At 39.3% G+C, this 19,066-nt stretch overlaps 2 protein-coding genes across 2 annotated transcripts; one reads left to right on the top strand and one right to left on the bottom strand.

Annotated features, from left to right (window-relative positions):
* Positions 1 to 34: 34 nt before the first annotated feature.
* Positions 35 to 6,210, bottom strand: arl1 (ADP-ribosylation factor-like 1). Its single transcript, XM_059326454.1, has 6 exons — positions 5,745 to 6,210; positions 4,310 to 4,447; positions 3,311 to 3,392; positions 2,175 to 2,286; positions 1,458 to 1,636; positions 35 to 1,210 (listed from the first exon to the last, which is right to left on the bottom strand). The coding sequence occupies exons 1-6, from the start codon at positions 5,746 to 5,748 to the stop codon at positions 1,180 to 1,182; spliced, it is 546 nt and encodes a 181-aa protein (XP_059182437.1). The 5' UTR covers positions 5,749 to 6,210; the 3' UTR covers positions 35 to 1,179.
* On the top strand, positions 6,197 to 18,498 carry LOC131961183 (DENN domain-containing protein 11-like). Its single transcript, XM_059326453.1, has 9 exons — positions 6,197 to 6,804; positions 8,941 to 9,040; positions 9,274 to 9,432; positions 12,194 to 12,350; positions 12,458 to 12,596; positions 14,060 to 14,191; positions 14,316 to 14,466; positions 15,572 to 15,640; positions 16,054 to 18,498. Exons 1-9 carry the CDS (start codon positions 6,414 to 6,416, stop codon positions 16,247 to 16,249), a joined length of 1,494 nt encoding a protein of 497 aa, XP_059182436.1. The 5' UTR covers positions 6,197 to 6,413; the 3' UTR covers positions 16,250 to 18,498.
* Positions 18,499 to 19,066: the final 568 nt, after the last annotated feature.

Raw genomic sequence — 19,066 nt, 5'->3', positions numbered from 1 at the left:
GTTTTGAAAATCAAACAGCCTTAAGACAAAATGGTACAATCACTGATAGCAATCTTTACTGAGAATCATTTTCACTGTACAAGCAGATATAAATATGCAACCATAAAACTTTGAGCATACAGTTAGTGTTCAGTAACTAAATGACTAATATGCCAAAGCTGCACCCAATGACTTCAATGGAAAAAGGCTTTTAACTATTAAATTATTTTATAAAAGAGAAAAAAAAGTGGGAACACAGATGACCAGGAGGAAACAAAAACAGAAATCCATAACATTGTATCTGCCTGACTATATAGTACAAAAAACAGCCCAGGCTGCAGTAACACTTGGTCAGAGGAAGTATAGTGGATAAGGACATTTATTTATTTTTCACTTATTGAGGCCAAATTTGCGAAAAAAATCAGAACGTTACCTACAAGCTGGCAGATTGTTTACAGAGGTATGTCACATACAAAGAAGGATTTAATATTTGCTGCACTGAACATAGAAATTCAGTGTTGTATGGCTGGTCCAACACACTATCAAAAATAGTCTGAGTTGGTGATCAGGCAGCTGCTGATCTCAATGTTTCTGACAATGTTAATGCCTTTATGGGAAACACTGCCACCCAGTGGATCTTCAGTGCATCTTGCTGACGTGAGTGCCAATCAACTACTGATAACGCAAACCCCTTAACCCCTCTGAGAAGATGAAGCTACAATACATTGTAAAAAGCCTCAGGTGTCTTTACAAACAGAGCCTTGCAGATTCCTCTTAATCCATGATAACTTATTTCAGTGTTGACATGTAAAATTAGCAACATTTATCACATCTGTTCACAGGTATTGCAGATTGTTTTGCATTTCCAAACAAATGAAGATATTAACTAGTCCATCACTGATGTTGTACAGCTAAAAAAAAAAAAGCTTCACTTGTGGCACCAGCGTTGGGAGCATTGAAGGGGCTTAGTGTGTGAGCATGCCCGGTCCAGATGTTACTGCAGCCTTCATTTGTAAGTCCCAGGCTTGAAAGGCGATAGGCATTGGGAGGGCTCGGCCAAGGCTTCAGTTGGGTTGGAGACGGGGAGGAGGAGTGCAATCATGGGTCCAGTGGAAAGTGGGTGGTGGAGGTGGGGTCAGTCACAAGGCTTCATACAGAAGGGTCAAAGGTCAGGAGTATATACACAACGGGTGGTAGCCTTTACTGCCGACTCTTGAGGGAATCCACCAGCCTACAAAGAGGAAGAGCAAATACAATTCAGCCTCAGTAAACACAGAATAGATAACATGCTGTGTAATATGAACCAATACTGAATAGTAATGTAGTTTTATGAACGTCTGTATGAGCCCTCCACCTTTAAAATAGCTGGAGTGCTCAACACAAATGCAGCTCATACCTTATTTCCTACTTCACTTTATACATTAAATTACTCCCATTTCCATTACTTCTCTCTAAATAAAAAATATGGTAAAACCTACCATTCCATTGCCTCGTCGAGCCCTACGCCTTTTGTGGCCGAGGTCTTGAAGATCTGCCATTTTCTGTCTTTGAGGGCAGGAAGGCCCAGAGAGTTGGCCACCTCAGTGGGTGTCATCGCCTGGTCCATGTCCTGTTTGTTTGCAAATACCACCAGGATTGCTTTCTTCAGCTCTTCCTCCTGGAAAAGACCCAAGGTCACAACATGAAATCATCAACAAAAAGACGGAAAATTTAGAATAGCTAAAACATTTTTTTTTTTTATCACTGTAATGGAAGCAAAAAAACAGCTACTAATACTTCATGAAAGTTAACCACTCTTTAACACCTCACTTCTAAAAAGTTGTTCCTCTTTCAAAAAACTGCTATAAAATTATTAATTAATATTTTTTTACTCACACTTTCTGAGTTCAGTCCTGAGCATAACTACCAAATATTATTTGGATTTATTTATTTTTTAGATACAGTTAATTATAGACGCAAATTACATTTTACTTCTCACACTATCTTGTCAAGTACCAGTGTTGACCTCATGGCTGCAGTAGAGGAAAAGTGATGATATTCTCAGACTAGAATTTACCCTCTGCAGACATTAGATGTCAAGGAAATCTATCCAATAGCCTTCTAGTAATTTCACTCTGGAAAAAGTGTCCCCACAGCTCTGCCACAATGATGAAATGATGGTAGTTCAGGTTGTAATTCAGAATAAGGCCACTTACCTCCAACATGGCCACCAGCTCAGACTTTGAGATGCCCATCCTGTCGCGGTCGCTGCTGTCGACGACGTAGATGACTGCATCTGTGTTTGAGTAGTAACACCGCCAGTAGGGCCTGCCGAGCAGAGAGGATGTCAGACGGGAGAGGGGACAAAGGAAGATGGAGGGATAAAAGAGAAGATCAAAGAGTGAGTGAGCCAGATGCAAGGAAGGTCATTTCCCACATAAGGTACATCTCAAACAATTAGAATATCGTGAAAAAGTTCAATATTTTTTGTCAATCATTTCAGAAAATGAAACTCATATTATATAGATTGATTACACAGAGTGAAATGTTTCAAGCCTGTTTTTCTTGTAATTTTGGTTTAGAGATAATAAAAACCTGAAAGTCAGTGTCTCAGAAAATTAGAATATGGTGAAAAAAATACTCATGGTGTCACACCATAATCGGCCAATTAACTCAAAGCACCTCTAAAGGTTTCCGGAGCCTGGTGATATCTCACTCTGGGTCAGTAGGCTACACAATCATGGGGAACACTGCTGACTTGCCAGATGTCCAGAAGACAGTCATTGACACCCTCAATAAGGAGGGAAAGCCAGAAAAGGTCACTGCTAAAGATGCTGGTTGTTCACAGAGTGATATATCCAAGCATATTCATAGAAATCTAAGTGGAAGGGAAAAGTGTGTCAGGAAAAGGTGCACCAGCAACAGGAATGACCGCAGCCTTGAGAGGATTGTCAAGCAAAATCCATTCAAGAATTTGGGGAGCTTCAGAAAGAGTGTTCTGAGGCTGGAGTCAGTGCATCAAGAGCCACAAATCCACAGACGAATCCTCGACATGGGCATTCCTCAAGTCAAGCCACTCTGAACTGAATACAATGTCAGAAGTTACCTGGGCTGTGGTTTTTGGGTTGAGTTTTGGGTTTTCATCATCTGTAAGCCATAATCTTGGAATATTTCACTCTATGTGTAATCAGGCTATATAATATACGAGTTTCACTTTCTGAAATGATTGACAAAAGATATTGAACTTTTTCCACGATATTCTAATTTTTTTTAGATGTACCTGTATATACATTTCCACATAGTTACTCCTGGGAGCTCTGCAGCACAGCCACCATCTGCCACTTCCACCTACCTGATACTCGTCTGTCCTCCCAGATCCCACACCTGGAACTTCAGGTTTTTGTATGTGACTGTCTCAACGTTAAAGCCGATTGCTATGTGGATAAACAAAACAAATGAGTACAGTGAGAGCCTTATTATTACCACATGGATATGCAGTGAGAATTCCCTTTTGTGTGCTGCAATTATAATATGCACTGCAGTACACAGTGATGTTGTATTGTTTAAGTCTGTGATGGGCATAATTGACTTAAATTAGTTGGAACATACAGTTTCTCTTATACAACTAATTGGTTATGGTTAGCTTCATTATAAAACTTCAAATCTACAGTACCCCTGTCTATATTCCGATATAGATATATATATATATACCCAAATCAATTAACCACAGGGACAATGCCATGGGAAAGTGAAGTCTTTGGGGCATGGTGGAAGGACTCATCACAGTTACTCCCTTGGGAGTAGGGAATATGCATCTGCACATTCACATTGAAAAATAACAATAAAACACCGCTAAAATTGAACTGTTGTGCAACTGACTGCACACAGCAAAACGTCAGGATTTTTAAATGCAACATGTAATGAAATCAACACTTGTTTGCAAACCTGTCTACCGATGACCAGAATATCTTTAGAAGACCTCATGATAATAATCCTTGTTATCCCACTTTAAAGTAGCAAGTTTATCTGTATTCCTCCATGGCCTTCAAATCTGACTTGTTTGATTTGTTGTTGATCAGATTTGTTTCTCTCCTGGTATCACAGCTGTCTTCCCTAACACCAGCTATCAACTGTAATTTCAAATCCAGTGAAACTGTTAATCAGACTAGTTGCCTCTCCTTGTAAAAGAATTTGCCTGCAGGATAACGTGTTGATGTCAATCATAATATAATTACTGTACATTAATAGGCTGTTCACATACCACTATGTGCATCTGATAGAGTGAGAATTTAACCAATATGAACCTGAATAAGTATGGATGAATAAAGAAACAGAGTAAACTAGTACATACTGGGGATAGTGGTGACCACCTCTCCAACCTGCAACCGGTACAGAATGGTTGTTTTTCCTGCACCATCCAAACCCAGGATCAGAATCCTCATCTCCCTGCTGCCAAACAGGCCAGCGAAGATACTAGAAAATAAACCACCTGAAGAATAAACACACAGGGGAAGAAATTAGTGCTGAGAAAAGCAGTATTGATTAGGGCTGAACAATTATGGAGTGCAATATCCAAAATCGCAGAAGGCGCAATATTTTTTTTCCAAGGCAAAAAATGTGTCAGATTACAGTTCTGAGTTATAATAATCATATTTTACAGAATTAAGGAAATGCTTTGTTTGGTACAGATGCTTGCAATAAATTAATAAAATAAATGAATAATCACACCACGACTATTATATACATTTTTCAAGGAAAATACAAATAATGATGCAAAAACAATCAGTCCTAATTATATACAGTCATGGAAAAAAATATTAGACCCTTGTTTTCTTCAATTTCTTGTTCATTTTAATGCCTGGTACAACTAAAGGTACATTTGTTCGAGCAAATATAATGATAACAAAATTAGCTCATAAGAAAATAGAGTAAATAAATTTTAAATTTTAGAACACTTGACACCCTTCAAGTTGTATTATTACTATGTAAATCTCCTTTTATATGTAAACCTTATTATTTCTGTTTTGGTATTTGATTTGACTCCACCTGGGTTTTTGTTTGTTTGTTGTTGTTTTTTTATTTATGTATTGCTTGCTTTTATTTTTCTGCTATTATTCTGTTCTTTCGTGTTGATTTGAAGCATAAATTAACATGCATCTTCTTTATTTTTGAATGTAAACGAAAAGGAAAAAAAACAATAAAGAGAAGTTGAAAAAAATAAAAAAGGAAATGGTTTGGTCAATGGTTAACCAACTCCCATAGGAGTTTAGTTCTAAATTACACGAACAAACAGACAAATGTGAAAGACAGGAAACGAAAATAAGTAATATTTTCCTTTTCGTCACCTGAAACCAGCTCCTGTCCTGATTTGCATGACAGTGGCCTAATTCACTGTCAGTTTGTGGTTAAACAGGTTAGCTGTGGTTAGCTTAGCTTCACTAACTGACGTTATGGCATGCATGATTTAACTGAAGACTGCAGGTTGCTTTACATCTAGTTTTTTTGATGCCAAGGTGTTAGTATAATAAACAGCTAAGCATTAAAGCTGGAGACATAACGTTAAAGAGCTGCCAGTGTCCACACAAGAACACCATGGATGGAAAAACACACTGTAAATAGCTAACGTTAGCTACAGCTAGCTAGCAGGCAACAGTCGCACTGCGCGATAAATGAAGCAAACAGATACAAAACAGAGATAACCCCATATCTAATTATTCATACGTATGTAGTTTACAAGTACAAAAAGGTCAAAAACATATTTATCGACCATTAGTTAAAATACTGACCCATTTCGATGAGACCACGGTCCTTCAGTCAGCAACACAGCGGCAGGTTTGACTTCTTCCGTGTGGCTGACGTGTCGCTGAACTATGTCACCAACTCTCGCTTCAATTTCTCCTCACAACATTCGACACATTTAAAATGTCACGTTTAACCGTAAAATTGACTAATACCACACATTTAAAATGTCTCTATGACAAAATTGACATATTAAGAGTCTTTTAGATTTTTACACGTGAAGTTACTTTGTGAAAACATTAATCTTTTCATCGAAAGTGCTGCTTGTGAAAAGAAGATTCACCCCGACGCTATGGTAAAGGGTGCATTCAAGAGTCCAACTCTGAGTGGCGTTACCAAATGTTCAATAGCTATTCTTTGTGAAGGGAATGTGACAGTAGCTGGTGAAGGGTTTTGAACGCAACTCACACTAGACGAAGGAGTTGCCCTCTCCCAACAGCATCAAATTTATGATCACCTCAGACAAGAAAGATTATAAAGATAGATGTAAAAGCTGCTACGCGCAACGTTAATTTAATGCAAAAATGCAACCTTTCTGAACAGTTTACAATAACTTTACAATGCGGAAATTGCTCTGAGCTGTAATTATCAACGGATGGACCTGGTGCCCGTCGGCTGAGACATCATTTACAATCCGCTGTGAGACCGCCGACAGGATGGTGGAGCGGTCGGACCGAGCCCCTCTGCTGGACTGGGAGGAGGTTCCGTCCGGCGGAGCGGCACCGGCGGCAGCACACGCCAAGGACCGACTGGCGAGTCCCTCCAACAGCCGGACCTTATCAGGATGCTCCGTGCCGGGGCTTGGGTGGAGCGGCGGTCCAGGGGGTCCCACTCCCAGCAGGTCTGTCTCCAACGCAGACGGCTGCAGCGCCCCACCCGCGACCTCCAGCACCCCGGCGGGCAATGATGAAGCGCTGCATCCCGACGACGAGGAGCATCTCTCGGATTCAGGATCGAGGGAGGTGTCGCTGGAGGACAGGATGGTGAAATGGGAAGAAAAGGACCAGATTGTGTCGGTCTTTGTGGTTACATTCAATACAAGATCAGGTGGGACATAAAATATGCAACATGGAATTATCATTGCTTTTTAAATAACAGACCAAATGAAGGGAAAGGATCATGTTTATGTACAGGAAAAGAGAAAATAGATGAAGCCTGCCTCGTCTATTGCAAGCAATTTCTGTGTCTGACGCCCAAAATGAAGAGCGCAAGTCTGCAGAACCTTCTCCTACAGGTGTGGCTTTTTCTGACCTGGCCATAAGTTTAGAGACGTGATTAAACGCCATCTGTAACCTAACTACAGAACAGACACGTCAGGATGAGTTGTGTGATGGAAATCAATCAGCTGGTCGTTTCTGCAGAGCAGGCCTATACATTTTTAATGAGGGGCATGTTGAAGACAGGAAGAGCCCCTGTGAAATAGTAGCCAACCAGGTTACTTACCTAGAGGGCTGATCAATGTGAGAATCATAAGACTTTATGTTTAAAAAGAATAGAGCAAACATCACTTGATTGCAACAGAGATTCCCTGCAGGGTGTAGCCAGGTGCAGTATGCTTTTGCAGCATGTCTTAACATGAAACCAATATAGGTTGAGGAACAAGTTATAACGATGCATTTTAAATATTTGCGCACTGAAAGGTCACTGATATTAGTACTCCACCTGATAGGGGGTTGGCCTCAACCTGAAGCCAATAAGTATGACTCCAGGTAGATTAGCTGGATCATTTGTCTGTACAATCAATACTGTACAACCCTGGACCTTCAGTCCACTGATGCCACATGTTTCCTTCATAACAGAACCAGGATTCACCGGGTAACTCATGAGATACAATTCAACACATTACTGTTTGCAATACATCAGGATATTAACAGAATATACATTGGGAAAAATCTATGATATGAAATATAACAAGATATTTGGTTTTGGTGCAACATTATACGTGTACCAATAGAGGAAAACATACCCTTTATTCAGCATATTGCAGAATTGTACAAGTTAAAACAGTGTATAACAAATTGCACGGATCTGTAGCACTCAAAGGAAAAATATCTGCAGTTTGTGTGCTCAAATGTCACTCATGGTAAAATAAAAAGCAAAAATATTTCTCTGCCTTAGCATAACAACAGTATGTAGGCTTTTAGGACAATCACACCATTCCTACTGACATAGTAAGTGTTTCGTCTGCTATCAAAAGGAGCAATCCACCCAAAAATCCCTTTTTAAAGGTATCCCTTTTAATCAGGTGTAGGTAATGTACTTACCTGTTTTTGAGGGTGTAATATGTGCAGAGTTTTTTTCAATTTTGGGGGGTATTTCATTTTATATATATATTTTTAGAGGGTGCAGTTGAGAAGAGACAGGATATGAGGGAAGTGAAGAAGGCTAAAGACATGCAACAATGTCATTAAGACAGCCTGACGGTTCATTTTTTAAGCGGACAAATGAGATTTCCTAGAACATTTCTGAGTCTTAACTGTACTCTACCAAGTAGAGGATTAATTAGAATAGGATTAGGATTAATTTGAGTTCTCCACTTATTATAACTCTGCAAAAAGAAGACAGGAGACAACATTAATTTGACGATATTTTCTAACAGAATTTAACCAAGTGTTGAGAGCCACATGATACGTCACAAATCAAAGCAAAACATTCTGATTTTGTGGCTTTGTTAACGGAATGTATAATAAATAATGAAAATATTACACCTCTAGTGGCCTTTTAATACTGGTCTATCTGTGCAGGAACAGCTTTGATAGGCACTTTGCATCGCATGATACTTAAAGCTAAATGCTTAAAGTCAATACCAGCTGTCAGAGTGGTAACAGAGCATCTTTGGTGTTCAGCCGCAGGTGGATGATACAGACCTGAAGGCTCATAACTGAACTCCTATTTCTGTAGGAACTCCACTGGCTTATAAGTGCAGCTAATGATTAGATTGAAAACCACACTGGCTGAGTCACCTTCTGTCTCCCTGCTCCTATCAGACCATATTTGCTCAGCTGCCGCTCGAGCGTCACCGAGCTGCCTTCACATAATGAATTCCAAGGAATCCAGTCAGGCTGTTGTTTCAAGAACATAAAATGAAACGGTGATAATATATCTACAGTCTGGGCTTGTATCGGTGCTTGTCTGCATGCCTGTGAGTTTTAATGTTATCTCTCTGTTGTGTGGGTGTGATAGGAAACATGCTGGAGTGGTGTCTGCCCAAAGACATGGACCTGGAGGGAGTGGAGTTCAAAGCCATCGCCAGCGGCTCCCACCGAGTCACTACAGACTTCATGTAAGTTGTTTGCCTTCTTTGCATCCTGAAGGACACAACTGAGTAGAGGAAGCAGCTTTTCAGTATTAGGATGCGGCCCCATGTCTTACTCCTGGCAGGACAGAGAGACACAAGTGTTGCCTGGCAAAAAAAAAAAAAAAAAGCCCAGCCATCTGGCAGTGCTTTTGCTTTTCATGACTCATGGCTTCGTCTGTCTCCCTCTCTCCCTCTCCCCTGCACCCATCCATCCACAGATACTTCCGGAAAGGCTGCTACTTCGGCCTCGCCTGCTTTGCCAACATGGCCGTGGAGAGCACGGTGGAGAGGGGGGCGAGGATGAAGTCGGTAGGGATCCTGTCTCCTTCCTACACCCTGCTCTACCGCTACATGAGCTTTCTGGAGCACCAGGTCAGGTAAGAAGAGCTGCTGTGTTCGACTGGTTGGTCTGCTTATGTACACAGCAGGAGCTATTACTCTCACTGAGCAGAACTTGTCGCAAAAAAGTGAGAAACGCACATCATTTCCCACAGCCTAAAGTCATCACTTTAAATTTCTTGGTTTGTCCGAACAACGTTACAAATCCCAAAGATATTCAGTCAACAAAATCAGTCTCACCACAATAAAGTGCTGCAGGGAGGAGCTATTATTGTAGACCAACCAGGATGTTAGTTTGCCCAAGTTCCTTTGACAAAAAGCCAATGTTGTTATTGGATTTGGATTTTTTACAGGAAATAAGTTCTGGCACCTTTTGTTCAGCAAATTAATCTTCACAAATGAACACCACTTTTATGATTTTTAAATCGTAAATGAAGGTAAACGATATCATTAGGCTATAAATGATCTATATCACTGTCACATGACTTCAACATCACCACCACTAAGCTGACAGTGATGTTTAATGTCCCCAACAACCTGTGTGGCATTTGACATGTTTTATGCTGTGGAACACAATGTGAAAATCACTTAAGCTTGAGTTGTACACAGACCCTATTTCAGCCATATAACCAAAAACCCATTCAAAAACACCATCAACTTCGAGACGAGTGAACTGGGGGTGCAAATTTGCCATCTCATGTCCAGGTTTTAGGTCTCATCTATGATACTTCATGTTCATTTAGTAGCTGTTTTAAGTTTTTGATCATATCAGACAATCTTCTTCAGAAGATTTTGAAAATGTAGATGTTCAAAGTTTTATTTTTCCAGACACTGTTAGGTCTTCTCGTGTGAATACATTCAGTTAATAAAACGGAAACAAAACCTCATTTTGAGAAGCTGGAACCAAACTACATATTTTCCCGTTTACCTGTGGAGCCATTTATCAATCGAGATTGTATTGGTGTGAGATACAGGGTGTTGAAGATATTGGCAGCAGAGACACATCTTGTTGCAGTTTCATGTAAGAAATATTTTTCCTGTTATAGTTCTTACATGAAACTATTCAGAACCAGGTCTGTGGATTATCTTGAGTAACCAGGTCATAATTTCTGGAAAGAGACATTGTTTTTGAATTGAGAGGTTTCAAGCTTGACATTATTAGTCCACATGTAAGTTCACATATGGCCACTAGGGGCAGCTAGATGGCCCTTTTGACTCTCCTTAGCCTAGTTCCTCTTCTCTCTTTTTCCTCATCTCAAATTAAACCACTCTCACTCTTTCTATGACTCCCGTTTTCTCTCTCTAAACAGCGCTACACTTGCATTATCTTTAAACCCCATTAATGATTTTTGTGGACAGGCCTGTGTACTTCAGAGTTACACCCCAGGATTTGTCACAGCCCTGCCACACTTTCTCTTTGAACACAGCTCACTCTTTATTCAGTCTCTTCTCTCCCCGCTCCTCCTCTCTTCACAGTTCCCACACTCTGGCCTCTCCTGGCCTCCAGTCATGCAGCGGTCATGCTCCTTACTCATCATTCCCCACGTTAGCTCGCTCTAGATTTCCCATCTGCTGACTGCCATAGCAATTATATAAAGGGCTCACTGTTGATCATGAGGTGGTTAAGAATGGTTAAGAATTTGTGGATACTTTCCCCTTTTTCTCTCCTGTTTTTTGTCTCTATTTCTAACTTTGAGTCTGTTATTTGTCTTGTAGATGTTTGCAGTGAGCAGAACTAATTTGAACAGGGAAATGCTAATGTTGCTAACAAAGACAAGAGTGATAAAAGAATATGTATGTTGGCGTAGAATAACAGCCTACAATGTGTTTGTAAGCCTTGGTACAGTAGGTGATACATTAAAATAAAAGCTGCTGGTATATCAAGAAAATTGAATCTTCAAATCAAGTACCAAGAAACCTGCATTCCTAGTCTTGATTACTTTAGCAGAACATACTAATAAAGCCTTCATTTTAAAATATCACATGCAGTTGCATAAATTTGCATATAGACTTGTAACAGCTGGATTAATACCCTGTGCCTGGTTCATTCTAAAATGCTAGAAAGAGCTTTATTCAAGTAGCATGTGAAAATATGCTGTGACCATTGAACTTAAAATGATGTAGCTAAAGTAGAATGGGACAGATTTAGTGGGTATATATCTGGAGGGAGCAAACTAAACTCGACAATAACCTGATCAGTTTGGTACAGTACATCTGTAATTGTCGCTCTGTACTAATGCCACTTTATTGAAAACAAATAACTGCCTTTCTTAAATAAATGGGTTTTTTTTAAGTTTGCTTATGTGCCTGTTTTTGCTGTTATATTATTTTTTATATAATTCAGTAAAACTTTAAATTATATAAATATGTTAGAAAGAGGGCTTCTGAATTTTATAACATTTGGAAAATATTTCTGGAACTGTTGAGGAATGGAGATATGGAGGAGGCGGTGGGACAATAAGATAATGAAAAATATCTAATTTGTTGTTGGGAATGTAACCTACAGTAAGAATACTCGCCACAGTTTAATATATTTTTTTGTATTTTTTATTTTATTTATTTGTTTTTTTTTGTTGTTTTTTTTGTTATCTACATTTATTTAATTATTCATTTGTTTTGGTCCTTTTCAGTATTATTGATATTTTTATTATTATTTCCATTGCTGCCATATGTTTGTGAAGTTTTGGTTGTTGGATGTTGTTATATTAACACAAAAACCAATAAATATATGTTTAAAAAAAAAAAAATTATATAAATAGAATTTACACAAAAAAGGTATTTTTTTGTCCCCTGCTCCAGGCTTCAGCTTCAGTCCCCAGGCCACTACTCTCCTCTGGAGGCCTTTTATGAGGACAAGAGAGCACTGCTGCCTCCCAGTGGTGATGGTGTTGTAACTGCATGTCCAGCCAACGCCTGGGGAGCAGCCATCAACCACAGCATGCACCCTGAGATGAAGGTAGTTGGCACATTTCCACTTTTACAACTACCTCAGCTGGTGTATTCTGTTTTACACAATATAACACATTAATCTTGTGTGCCTCTGTTTGAATACCTGTGGACTAGATCACCCACCCTGCAGGCTGCATGTCCCAGTTCATCCGCTTCTTTGGAGAGCAGATCATGGTGCTGTGGAAACTGGCTCTCCTCCGCAGACGCATCCTCATCTTCTCCCCTCCGCCTGTGGGCGTGGTCTGCTACAGAGGTGAGAATAGATTTATTTAAATAGAAGTTTAAAGGAATAGTTCGACATTTATGGAGTTATGCATATTTGATCCGACCCCCGAGTTAGATCAGCGGTCAGCAACCTTAGAAATGGGTGCCACTCGAACGCAGTTTCTTAACCGATGGCACACTAGCAATAACTGCTAAGAGAGTTTTTTTTTAAATGAAGTGCCCTCTCATCTGCATGGCGAATGACCTCTCGGATAAGGATGGCAGCATTCTTCCATAGCTCATATTTCTGTTTGTTACACTTGTTTCTCCCTTTTCGACATTTGCTGCTATTGCAACATTTTGTTAACGAGGGAATGTCATTTAAAGCAGTTGAAATGGGAACGGTGCATATTATTTGTAACCACAGTGGGTAAAAAAAGTACAACTATTTGTTAAGTTTATCCCTGATGAACAAGATTGCTGGAAGGTTGATTTAATCTCTGATATGATGTTTTCATAACCAGATGGACTCAATACCCAGTACTTTCTTGGTTTCAATTGTTATAATTAAATACTGTTGAACCCCAAACTGGCCACAAGATTAGAACAGATAAACAGTACATTAGGCTATATGCATCATCATAATTATAGATAGATAGATAGATAGATGGATGGATGGATGGATGGATGGATGGATGGATGGATGGATGGATGGATGGATGGATGGATGGATGAATAGATAGATAGATAGATAGATAGATAGATAGATAGATAGATAGATAGATAGATAGATAGATAGATAGATAGATAGATAGATGGATAGCAGCCACCGCCTTCCAGTTTTAGAAACACATTTGACTAAAAAGGAGGGGACGGGAGGACCCAGCTTTACATCCCATAAAATCAAGAAGCCCTCTTGACCCCCTGTGAAGCTTTGTTGACCCCTAGTGGGGGTTGAGACCTTCAGGTTGGGAACCAGTGGCCTATACGGATGGAATAAATAAGCTAAATAAAACAACAGATCTGTTGGAGATTTAATTTTTCATGTAGTGCCATAATAAACGTAATGTTAACCTTAATGTCGACATGGCACACTGATTAACAAGAAAATGTAAAAATGGCACTCAATATCAAAAAGGTTGCTGACCCCTAAGTTAGAAGCTTGCTCTTGGAGATATGAAATAGTGCATCTTATGAATGTAAAATCATTCATGTAATTAAATAAACATTGTAAAAAGAAATAAATAACCAATTCATATTTTACTTTCATAACAGTGTAGAATCTTTTACAGCTCTGAACCCCCTTACATGTGTTCAAAAATGGTGTCTTTTACTAATTTATTGTATGAGTCTGGGGATTACACATCAGTGACATTCAGTTTCTCTCCAGCTGTATCAGCGTCGGACAGCCTGCATGTCATTCACACACTCACATCCTGTGTCGTTTTACATCTCTCCCACACTCATGCATCATTTTTCTAATTTCACCCTCCACCCCCTCGTCCCTCTCAGTGTACTGCTGCTGTTGCCTGGCAAACATCTCCATCCCCGGGATCGGTGTGGCTGTGCCCGAGTTCCGCCCATTCTTCTATGTTAATGTGGCCGATATCAGCGCGCTGGAGAACGAGCTCTCCTACGTGGCGTGTAAGTGGATGCTCGAAACATGATAACATTTGTGAAATGCCCCACTGAAAAAACATTGGGTCTAATATACATCTTTAGCATGTCTGATTATCATCTCCCGTATCTTAAATCTTTTTATGCTTAGGTACTACTGAGAAGATCTTTGAGGAGAAGAAGGATCTGTATGATGTGTATGTAGACAATCAGAATGTAAAGACCTACAGGGACGGCCTGAAGCCTCTGCTCCGCCTCAGCACTGCAGACAGGGAGAAATATCGCAAACTCACTGAACAGAGGTAGGTAACATTGCTTACATTTCATAATAATTAACAGGGTGGGAATTAAGAGTGAAGGCTTGTTATACATTTAGCCAACGAACATGTATTTCCCATGCAAGCAGAGTTTGATACAGGTGCATCTCAATAGATTAGAATATTGTAGAAAAGTTTGTCAGCAATTCAATTCAAAAAGTGAAAATAACACATAATATAGACCCATTAGACACAGAATGAAACATTTGTTGTCTTAATTTATTTAATTTCTTCTAATTATAATGAGTATGGCTTACATTCAATAAAGACCTAAAATTCAGTGTCTCAAAAAAAATACATTTTTACAAAAGACCAATTTTACAAAAGTATGTTAAATATGTAAATGTTGGCCTCTGAGAAGTATGTCCATCTATATGACTCAATACTTGGTTGGGGCTGTTTGACTTGACTACTGGAAATGGACTTTTCCATCATATTCTAATGTATCGAGATGCACCTGTACATCATATTTCCTCTGTGCCATAAAGTATAAAAAAAAAACATCAGGGTGCCACACTATTCATTTTTGTCAACCACTCATACACCATCCTGATAATACTTCAAAATGTGTGTTAATACGCAGCTGAGATTAGTCCCCAACAAATGCATTATTTACCGTTGAGTAAAACTACAGAATGCAGCCATTTTTGTAATAAAATAGCAAAAATAAACATTGGTGCTTTATGTTCAGTATCAGTCAATTACTGACTATTTCAGTAAAGAATAAATCAATGAGACAAACTAACTGAATGAGAGAGCAGTACACCAGCAACTCCAGCACTCTTGGGTAAAAATTGCATCTGCTACTTTGGTGTATGACCAAATACTTGCAAAACTAATTCAATTTTGTGATAAACATTAGCAAATATTAGCATGCAAACGCACTATAAACTAAGATGGTGACCCTGGTAACTTCAGCATGCTCACATTGGAATTTAGCTCCAAGAACCTGTGTGCTTCAATATAGCTTAATGCAGCACAATGTGCATCAGTACATTTGACAGTATGAATTATAAATACTGTGTTCTGTCCAGTAGGCTTTCAAAGAAACAGCTACAAATAAAGTATGTGTGTCTGTGTGTGTGTGTAGGCAGATGTTGTTGTACTCCCAGGAGGAGAATGGAGACTGTGTGTCCAGTGAAGAGGATCTCTTTATTCTGTAAGTAACACATGATTCATTTAACCAGCCAGTGGAGTGATAACTACTGATTAACCACTGTGCGCAGAGAAGACAACTTGATCTTTTCATTTGAGAACAGTCAGCACTGTGGCAGCTTAGAAAAATTGAATCAAAGAGGTAATGAGCCAGGCAGAATCTCCTGACCTTTCTTCTCCTCTTACAGTAAATGTAGTAATTAAATCTCACACGGGGAAGATGTGTGCTTGTACCATCTTATCACTGCTACTGTTTAGAGACGAGATGAAATGGAAAATACAGGGTTGTGGGAGGAAAGCATACAGCACAAGGAGGATACAACAAAGGGGAAAGACAACTTTGTATTTGAATTCTAAGAAGAACCATGTGACAAAATCTCAAACTACCAATTTACTTCTAAATCTTGACTCATCCAGGTTTTTCCTGGAGCAGAACAACAGGATTTTCCAGACCCTCAGCGAGGTGGCAGGGAGCCCCGATCCCACGCTGACCCAGGAGAGTGTGAGGGCCATGGGTCTGGATCCCCATGGAGACAGGCTCTTCCTGCTCCACCTGCTGGAGATCTACGGCTATGACACCCTGCTGGTGTCGGAGCAGCTGTGCTGCAGTTGAGACACGACAGATGTCTGGCTTTGCGCCTTTCATCACTGCTGGTTTAAAAGGGGAGTTGATTTGCCTCGAGCAAATGTTGAGTGCTGCACTACTGGCTTCTTGGAGTCTTCAGGACTGTTTGAAATTTCAGTTTTTTGTTGTATATCCCCATGTTTCTTTTGTTCACTGCGATTCTGCTCCTTCACAACCTGATGGCAAGGGCGACATCAACGGTTAACTCTCATGTATTATAACCAAGAGTAATGTGGTCAGTTCAACTTGATGCAGCCTGATGGAGACTTAAGATGGATTACTCACCACTGGCTGACATGAAAACTGGATCGTATACAGCTGCGGAAATTCAACACTGAGCCACGTTTTAAGCCATGGATGGCAGGTCCAAACCCCAGATGATGATAAGATCAAATAAACACTAAGGTGGCTTGAATTGTACTTCAACATCCAAGTTGAATGATGAAGATAAAGCCAGTGATTTGGAGATTTCCAGTCAACAAAATGTGCACTGAGGATTGATGTATAAACGTGAAAAAGAGGTAGCCGTCCTGTAAATAATCTTGTTTTTCCTTTATGTATAGTGTGTCAGTGTATGTGTGTGTTATGGGGTCCGCCTCTCTGCCAGTGTTGCTTTCCTTGTATCAAGTGCTGGATTTAAACATCCCAATTTTAAGCCTCTATGTCCAAATCAGGGCCTCCTTTCTTGAAATCTAACTTATGTCACTACAAGCAGGTCAAACCACTTTTGCCATGTCTGTAAGCACTGCTGTTTGAGAGGCACTTAATGCAACAAGTGTTTGCCTGTTTGCTATTTAATGTTAATAATTCCTTTTGGCCTGAGCTTAGACCAAATCAGATTTTTTAAATGATGTCCAACAGGCAAGGGTGATGTCCACATGGGCATAGAGGCGATTTGAAATTGCTTATTTGCACCCGCGCTGTCAGCTGGGCCTGCACTTCAGAGGCATAAGCTGTCACACAATGAGCACTGTTTAGTCTTTATTGCTTTCCTCAAAGTTCCAGTTGTGTTTGCAGCTCTAGTATCAAGACAAAGACAGGCCTTCAGGGTGCGAGTTCACAACTTCAGATGATTCTGAGACACTGACTTGATTTATTTAACAGCTAACGTCTGCAGAATAGATCATAGAGAATCGGTTAAGCTCTGTACATTTTGAAGCGCACCATTGCAGCATATGCTTTAGGCTTTGTCAATAGAGAAGTTGCGCTTGTTTGCATCTTATGCTGTGTATTGCTGTTGACACATGGTCATGCATAAGTGGCATAAAAAAGGTTCTTGGTTATTTGCAAATTAAGTAAGAATGTTAAAGCTGCATTAATCAGATTTTGCCATTAGAGGATGGAATAACTAAAAAGTGACAGATACATTTTACAGGGGAGCAAGCTTGTCATCTTTTGGCAGAAAACATTTGGGGTTTCAAGCTTGAGTTAAGTTTTTGTTTTGATGTAGCAAATGCCAGCCATCACAATTTGTTTGTAATGTTAGGTGTTAACATTATTTCCATGGCCAAGTCTGACATTAGCTAGCTTATTGTTATTCTAAATCCCACCCTATTGTTATTCTAAATCCCCCCAATCTTGTATTACCTTACTGATATTAGCACTATGGGACTACTCATTTAACATTTACATTTTGTCAATGACTACAACATAAATTAAGTTCCTCATGCAAAGTGCCAACTAACTTAACATAAATAATAGCACCATTTGGCTCAGTTTTCTTTAAGCCAAGATAATATTTTGCAAGACAATTTGCTTTTGGATTTGTTTTAGAACATGGGACTAATTCATGAGACATTTAGCTGAAGTATACATTATTTATGATGTAGTTAATCAGTGCTTGATACAGTAACTGTCATTTAAGAAAAAGCTCACTTAGCTCAACAAAAGTTGAAATGAAACAGCCTTGTGACAGTTTCTTTTACTTGTAGTGGTTGTGAAATCAATTTAACGTCATATGTCAGCCCCATCTTTTAATTGACCAAAGAGAGTGCGATTGCTAAAAGCAAAAACACATCAACTTTTAGCCTATTTACACATTAGCGTTCACATGGCATCTTGTGTTTTGCTTTCTTTTAGCTTTTCTTTGGCTCTACAAACTCGTGAAAAAAATAGCTTTTAGCTGCTAGCTGCTCAGCTTTCTTCAATAGCAAGCTGCCAGTTTTGTGTGTCCTGTTAGCGCTGGACAGGAAGCATGCATCGGCTTTATCTGAACATTAGTTCTAAGAACAACAGTCTATTGACACTGGAAACATAGTTGATGAGAGTAGTAATGTGGAACCATTCATTAAGTGTTTCATAAACCCAGAACTAGCTTAGTGGCTTAAAAAAAAAAAAAAAAGCATCATAGAGCTGCAGAGATTAGCAATAATTCTCTGCAAATTTGAGTTTGCGAATCTAAAAAAAATACTGATTAATGCAGCTTTATGCATTTTTTTGCCTTGGATGGGACGTTTTTCATTTCAGCCTACATAACTCCATTAGAACAGGTACATTTTTGCTACTAGTATGCAACATCAAGGTCAGTGTTTTGGTGAATTTAGCACCATAACTGCAACGCGACTGCAATGATAAAGCAAGGCTCTATTGAAATAACACTTAAATATCACTTAAAGTCAATCATATTGTTAATGTCCTTCTGAAAATGATGATTTTTTTTTCTTTCTGATTGAAACATGTCGCACACTAAGCTAACCTGGTGCTTTGGTTACTCTGCACATACGAACATATTGTTATTAGTCATTTTTGGTTTAACAATGATCATTGGTCTTTTTTTATGTATTGTGTTTATTTAGAGTTTAAGTT

The sequence above is a fragment of the Centropristis striata genome, chromosome 22 (assembly GCF_030273125.1).
Source record: "Centropristis striata isolate RG_2023a ecotype Rhode Island chromosome 22, C.striata_1.0, whole genome shotgun sequence".
NCBI classification, from domain to species: Eukaryota; Metazoa; Chordata; class Actinopteri; order Perciformes; family Serranidae; genus Centropristis; species Centropristis striata.
The sequence above is the reverse complement of the archived record's forward strand: the minus strand, read 5'-3'. Positions and strand labels throughout refer to the sequence as shown.

What these genes read in the sequence shown, in the direction of transcription:
- arl1 (XM_059326454.1), bottom strand. An exon ending in AGCTGGTGGCCATGTTGGAG is followed by an intron (nt 1,637 to 2,174) that starts GTAAGTGGCCTT and finishes GGTCTTTTCCAG; the next exon opens with GAGGAAGAGCTGAAGAAAGC. An exon ending in CTCGACGAGGCAATGGAATG is followed by an intron (nt 1,211 to 1,457) that starts GTAGGTTTTACC and finishes TCCTCTTTGTAG; the next exon opens with GCTGGTGGATTCCCTCAAGA.
- LOC131961183 (XM_059326453.1), top strand. Translation starts at nt 6,414, where the DNA reads ATGGTGGAGCGGTCGGACCGAGCCCCTCTGCTGGACTGGGAGGAGGTT. An exon ending in TTTCTGGAGCACCAGGTCAG is followed by an intron (nt 9,433 to 12,193) that starts GTAAGAAGAGCT and finishes CCCCTGCTCCAG; the next exon opens with GCTTCAGCTTCAGTCCCCAG. An exon ending in GCATGCACCCTGAGATGAAG is followed by an intron (nt 12,351 to 12,457) that starts GTAGTTGGCACA and finishes CCTGTGGACTAG; the next exon opens with ATCACCCACCCTGCAGGCTG.